We start from the raw sequence: 7,500 nt of genomic DNA, 5'->3' as shown, positions 1-7,500 counted from the left end.
ACCCTCTCGTCTGAAAGATTCACTTGAAATACATTTATTTTGTTTTTATGGATAACTATATTCATTTTTCTCTTTCTGTCATTTAATAGAAGTAAACAGAAATTTTCATGAACACTATCTCTGTGATAGTGATTGTGAAAATTCTGTAATAGGAATATGGGAGTATAGATGAAAAGATACCCGACTTTTATGAATCTATAAAATCTGGTAATCTCGTTGAGCATTGAATTGTTGAATTATATTACTGATTGCCTGCAGATTCTTTCAGGACTAATCTTTCCACTAAGAGAGTTAACGATACGTTACATAAGTAGTGATAAATATTGAAGAAAACCACGTATAGAGAGCTTTATATATATTAATATTTTCCTTGCATTTTTTTCATATAAGATTCCTTAGAAAATATAAATATCACATAATGGTTTATAGAGAGTTAGTGACAGCTATGAAACTATCAAAATGTATTAGTATCAAGAAAATTTCCAAGTAAATAGATACAGCTATATAAACATTAGTAACTAAAAGAATCTACTCTTCATTAATAATATTTTATAACATCGTGCGAATATGAAAAACCTAATTAAAATATGAGTAATTGAACAAAGACGTCACCTGGTTAAAACTTTTCTTGGCCAAACTTGACTTTGGAGTAGCTACTTACCTACGACTTTCAGGGTGAAAAAGTATGACGTGAACGGATAGGTTGCTAACTGGCATTCGTAGAGACCTGCGTCTTTCAGTTTTACCTCTCTTATCGAAAGTTCCCAGAGCTGGAAAAAAAAAAAATAATAATTGGTATTCATCAATTAGTTGATTTACAGCATATGGACAGATATTGAATAAATAGTTCAGAAATATTTTAATGTAAAGACTAAAGACAACGGAACAACGTTATTAATATTAGATAGAAATATACGCAATTTAGCTTGGCTTGTTCTCACTTGGTAAGGAGACAGATATATTAAATGTTTGGGTACGCTACTGTCTGATTGACCCCAAGTTCTTTGGATGTCGTTAAGAAGTCTTCATCGTTACCATACTTCTCTACCATGCAGTTGCAGTTAATGTCAAAAATGGTACGACAATTCCTCGGCCTCTTCGAGCTGTAAGTGCTGGATATAAAAAATCTATATGATCCGTAGTCAAGACAGTATGCTACTGAATGTCTCCTTCTACGTCACGTTACAAAGTTGCCTCACAGAGGCTATAATACAAAATACCTGTCAGGTTGCTAAGACTTACGATGATAATTGTGATGAAATGTCAAACTCAAATGCATTTGTCAATCTTAAAACCTAAATTGTCTATTACGAAACGAACAATTGTTATTACTTTTTATCTAATTATCATTAGGATCCTGGAAGTCTCATTTGTTGTCAGCTCTGTCAATCTATTATGCAATATGTGAAATTGAAATAGGAAACTGTCCAAAATGTGTATGTATTTGTCATTCTGTTATGAAGATTGTCAATTTGAATTGCGGAATGTTCAAACTAAAGTACAAAATACTATAATTTTCTATGGCTCCGTGAATTGTAATTAGCTTTTGTTCTAAGGCTTTAGTAAGGGTCTAAGTTTATAATGCATAGGCTAATTAAATTGTTAGGAGATTCTGATTTAATACTTTTCCTTATAGAAAACCTTTTGCTTTTCATAATCTCATTTGTTTACGAAAAGTTCTCCATGCCATGTTTATCCTTTTAATTTTAGTTTTTAATTTAATTCTCATATCTTGGAGAAACTATTCCTGTTTGTTTTAAGTACCTACTATATATTTATTAGCACTCGCTAGAGGTTCGCCCATAACCCCCTGTTTTTTGTTTCTGTATTTTCATTCAACATTATCTTAGTTTTACAAATATTAATTTACATTCATACATTTCTACTTTCTCTATATCATCTTTTGCAATTCATTCCATCATTCACTGAACAGAACTATGCCATATGATTACCAATTAATATAAATTCCTATATCTTCCCAATGAAAATTCTTAAAAACTTCTAGGCAGGCTGTGAATAATTAAGAAGAGATAGGGCCTCCATGTCTAACACCTTTCTCAATCAGAATTTTCTCACCATCTTTATGTAGTTTTGGGATAGCTGTATAAACATCTCTGTGTTTCAACATAAGATTCATCTATTCCTTATCTATGAGTAGATTTCATTATTGCTGAAGTTTTAGTAAAACATTTCTCATAAATGTCATATATATAGTAGTTTATCATACTCTGAAGATTTTTTCATTAGCTGTTTAATTACATGGAGATGGTCAGTTTTGAATACCTACTCCTAATGCCTGCCTGCTCTCTTATTTGATTAAATTCTAGCTGTCTTTCTATTCAGCCTAATATATTCTTAGTCACTAGTTTATACATTACTGAGAGCAAACTGATTGGACTGTAATTTTTAAGGTCTTTTATGTCTCCTTTTTTGTGAATCAGTAAAATTATTAAATTTTTCCAAGCAGTACTTATAGAGCATTCTTCCTTACATTTTAAAAAAAAGTTAAGCGAGTTTTACTGCTATGAAATCTTCATCCTTCATTAAATCAATTGTTAGGCCATCTTCTCTTTGCTATGTTCCGTAATGTTTAGTCCCGTACTGTATATATTCATCGGTAGTCAGTAACTTAGTGTGCTTGATTTCTCTTCATCCGAATGAATTCCTAAATCTCGACGGGTGAGGTTTGGCTAAGTCCGGAAACTCACAAGGAGGGCGACAAGAATCTGTGATTGAACAATGAAATTTCAAAAGGCATGAATAGCAATCGATTGGTTTGATAGATTTTGAATCAAAAGAGTACTCACACCTCCTGAAATACATAGCAGTAATGTCATCTCCCAAGAGGGCTACTAACTATTTAAAGGCCGATAACACCTTCCTTTTTTAATATAATTAATGAACTAGGTTTATGATCAATGTGAAACCGAAACAACCAGAATTCGGGACACCGACCTAATTAGGAAAATTCATTGAAGCATCTACTCCGCATTATTGTCTTACTTTTTATCGAGAAATGACATCTCAATTATGTGGGTATGGTGAGAACAGAAATTAATACATTGCAACTAGGTGCAGAATGATGTGTGCTGACCATGACGTAGGCCACCGTGAGGTTTTCAGCACCTGCCACGCCCCCCTTTCTGTATGGTTATTATTATATTAGTGCAAAAAATTATATATATATATATATATATATATATATACATATATTTGTATATATTTATATGTATATATATATATATATATATATGTACATATATGTAGCTTTATATATGTAAATATATATATATATATATATATATGTACATATATGTAGCTTTATATATGTATATATATATATATATATATATAATTGTATATATTTGTATGTATATATATATTTTGATTTATATATATATACATACATATATATATATATATATATTTTGATTTATATATATATACATATATATATATATATATATATATTTATATATATATATATATATATATACAGTATATATATATATATATATATATGGTATATATATATATATATATATTATCACGAAGCTGGTCTAATGTAGAGTAAATACAGTAGTTTATTCGTGTGTTTTATTAGTTTTCACATGTGCATTGCAGAGGTGAATAGCCAGCTCTTAAGATGGGTTCCTCGCGTGTAGATTTACGTAATTTTTATGAATAAAATTTTTATTTCATGTATTTTTGTTACGAAGTCTTACGTAATCTGTTTGAGAGTGTTATGTGACCATACCAGAGAGGAACAAGGACTTATGTAATGTGTTTTATATTTTTATGGGGTATTGCGTCATGTTTGAGAGAAAATATGCAGTTTTTATATTCGGCCCCGTGTTTTGGAAGATTCCCAAAAATCTTAGCGTTAAATTTTCTATTTTTTTCTATTTTGAGGACAAAATGTTAGTCTCCCTGTTGCGAGGGTATGCGTCTGTGAGAGTATCTTTGGCAACCTTACGCCCTTAGGCCAACCCACCACGATTCCAGATCTTGGACCTGGAACACTCTGGAAGTACTCAAATCTTATATATGCATCCTCAGGGCTGCATAGCAGCAGTAGAGAAGTAACCGTCCTGTGAAAGAGCTAAAGTGTTTACCTCACTCTCTCTCAGTACCTATAGTGTCCGCTCCAAAGTGATACTGTGCCCCAAAGTAAATCGTGGTGTTGAAATGTAACGAAAGAAGTCAAAGGTGATCTTAAATTTATTGTGTTGGGATGAGTGTTGAGACTGTGTAAAGTTTTGTAACTGGCCCTGTAGTAAGGTGAAAGGTATTTATATCGTTATCTGGTTAATTATATTCATTGAGTGTTAAGGCTAAATAGATAGTGTGTAAAATATAATTTCAAGTGAAACAAGTGATTGTATAATTTTCATAAGTATTATTTCTTTTGTCTTAGTCTAAGGTTTAATGCAGATTTGATATCTCGAGTCAAGTGAATATGTAATTTTCAAAAATTTAAATTCTTTGTCTTAATCAAAGTTTTGATCAGACTTAATATTTCAAGTGATTTATTTTGTTTTTTATGTAAATTCGTTCATAGTGTTGTACTTATATACAAAAAAAAATGATTTTTGTAAAGAGTTTATTATTCTAATCACCATTATTTAAATTAGTATTTGCTCGTACCCCTGTTAAAGAATCGTATTAAAAAGTGTTTTTAAATACTTCTTAATAATAATTACCCAGTGTTGTTTTGAGTGTACTTAAGAGACCTTTGGATATTTAGTATTTTGTATATTGCTGTTTAGGAGTTATATGACTGTCTTAGAGATCGGGTGTTAATATTTCCAAGTGTAACAGACTTAATGTAAAAACAAAGAGTTGAATTTAGAACTCGAGAGGCTGTATAGCTTACCAGCCTAAATATATATATATATATATATATATATATTTATATATATATATAAATTTATATATATATATATATATATATACATATACAGTATATATATATACATATATATGTATATACATATAAATATATATATGTATGTGCATATGTATAAATACATATGTATATATATATATATATATATACCATCTCATAGTAATACATAAATATATATATATATATATATATATACATATATATATATGTATATATATATATATATATATATTTATACATATATATTCAGTATAAATATCTTTGATAGACATAAGGTGTTTTTTTCTATACAGGTATGTAGTCATATATATATATATATATATATGTATATATATATATATATATATATATTATAAATAGTTTTGATAGATATAAGGTGTTTTTTTTCTATACAGGTATGCAGTCATTTGTGGGTTGAAGTTATGGAATGATTGTTGAGGGGCGCACATAACATGGCCATTATAAATATTTATTATGACTGAAGGCCCTTTCACACTATACGATTTAAATCCGCCTCTGCCAGCGGAGCGGCACCACGCTTTTAAGTTGACTGATGAACCTAATGAAGCCTTTCACATTACAGCGGCACGGATTTTTTGCCGTCGTGGTGCCACTTCTCACGAGCGGTGTCCCACTGGCTTGAAGCGGTGCCGCTCCCGTTGGCTGTTTTAGTGGGCCATCATGTTCAATGCACTTCACACCAAGCGGATTGTTTCCGCTGGTGAGCATCACTAGGTAAATGTGTTTTTCATCATAAAAACATACCGTGAGTTCTGTGAATACGGATCAAGATATTAGTACAGTACTTCTCATTTCTTTAGTCGAAATGAATCCAGTCTCAGGAGATAAAAGTGTGGAGGAGTATAAAAGTCGTAATTTAGTTACATCTGCTTGAAGAGAAGTATGCTGTGGTTTGAATGAAGGATTTCAAAATCTTAATGGTAAGGAGAAATATTTATATGTTGAGTTTGTGATTATTTATTTATCTTTGATTTTACTACGGATTTTATTAAGTAAAACATGGCCATCCATTTGTTACCATTTTAAGAATACTGCGCCATAAAGACACTTATTACTGATTACTAGATAGAAGAAAATTTATATAGTTTCTCAGTGTCCTATTTTGATATATTGCCAACTCAAAACACTTACTTTTCTCAAGAAATAATCGGCAAACGTGTTCCTGATGTCATCCGCTACTAGTTCAGCTCTTATATTTATAGGATGTTCAAGCTCTCCTAATCCATTTATTGTTAGTGATTTTGAAATTAAAACCATCGCATTCTCTAACAATGTTACGAAGAATATTAGCCAACATTCATAGATACGTGAAATCATCCATTTGCTACTTGAAATTCCAAATTCACATTCAACATCCAATTTTGATGGAGAAGTATTTAAAAGCTTATGATAGAAACGACGGGTGAAATCTAACAGATGTCTTTTGCGTCAATAGGCGTAAGAGGAGATGATGAACCTGACATTCAACATACATTTTTCCTCTCTACTTGAATGATAATTGGATACTCTCTTTTTTTTTCACTAAATTGTCATCCTCCATATGACCATATTAATTTTTCATGCAGTTAAAATTTTCCCCTAAAATACATAAGACACACATGGTTCCTGAAAACTGGGTAATAGTTTTGGTTGAGGTAGAGGATAGAAATTTTAGTCAAATTGTCTCTAGAATGATGTAATCCTGGAAGTGGTCGAATTCCAGTCTTTCCCATACGCGCCAATGTTATTCAATTGTTATTTCAGACATTTGAAATTATTAGACAAAAATATTAGAAGCTTATACGCTATGCATGTCTCTTTGGGCATTGGATTCTCAACCGATTCTTCCATAATATATAAAGGTACAAGAGGTCGCCCCTTTTATCCATCTTGTGGCACATTACAAATTATTTTCAATATTAAAAAAGATAATTGATTTCTGTAGGCGGAGACCGCGCAAATAAGCAGTGTCATCCGCAGTAGCTGCGGGGCGGAGACCGCCTCGAGTAGGGAAAAAATTGCATAGTGTGAAAGGGGCGTGAGGATTGGATAGAGGTAAAAGGATAGTAATACTTTATTAATAGTAAGTGTATTACAAATAAATAGTTGTATAGCAACTATTATTTTAATGAATAAAGTTAAGGACCTCAATGTAACAATAAATAAAGCAAAGTTGTGTGTGACAGGGAATATGTGAGCAAATGCTGTTCGGGGGTCTGGAATATATATATATATATATATATATATATATATATATATATATTCTCATATATACATATTCTACTTCAGTCTTGTCACCTTATTCATGAAGATGTTAGCTTCTATACTACTATCGATGTATGCCTATTGATAACAGAGTATTACTAGCCTTTCCCCTTCATCCAATCCTCAGCCATATTAAATATTCATAATGACCATATTATGTGCGCCCCCTTAACAGTAATTCCATAACTTCAACCCACTAATGACTGCATACCTATAGTAAATAATAAAATCACATTATCTCTATCAAAGGCACATATATATATATATATATATATATATTTATATACTGTATATATACACATATATATACATATATATACATATTT

At 30.8% G+C, this 7,500-nt stretch overlaps 1 protein-coding gene across 1 annotated transcript in view; it reads right to left on the bottom strand.

The window, feature by feature from the left end:
• Positions 1-7,500, bottom strand: part of LOC137628565 (uncharacterized) — a 24,367-nt gene that overhangs the window by 16,197 nt on the left and 670 nt on the right. The window contains exons 2-3 of the mRNA XM_068359718.1: positions 5,531-5,682; positions 662-770 (exon numbers count right to left, since the gene is read on the bottom strand). Of these exons, the coding sequence (XP_068215819.1) occupies positions 662-770; positions 5,531-5,682 (261 nt within the window). The remainder of the gene's footprint in view (positions 1-661; positions 771-5,530; positions 5,683-7,500) is intronic.

The sequence above is a fragment of the Palaemon carinicauda genome, chromosome 36 (assembly GCF_036898095.1).
Source record: "Palaemon carinicauda isolate YSFRI2023 chromosome 36, ASM3689809v2, whole genome shotgun sequence".
NCBI lineage: Eukaryota > Metazoa > Arthropoda > Malacostraca > Decapoda > Palaemonidae > Palaemon > Palaemon carinicauda.
Note: the sequence above shows the minus strand (reverse complement) of the source record. Positions and strands in the feature narration are given on the sequence as shown.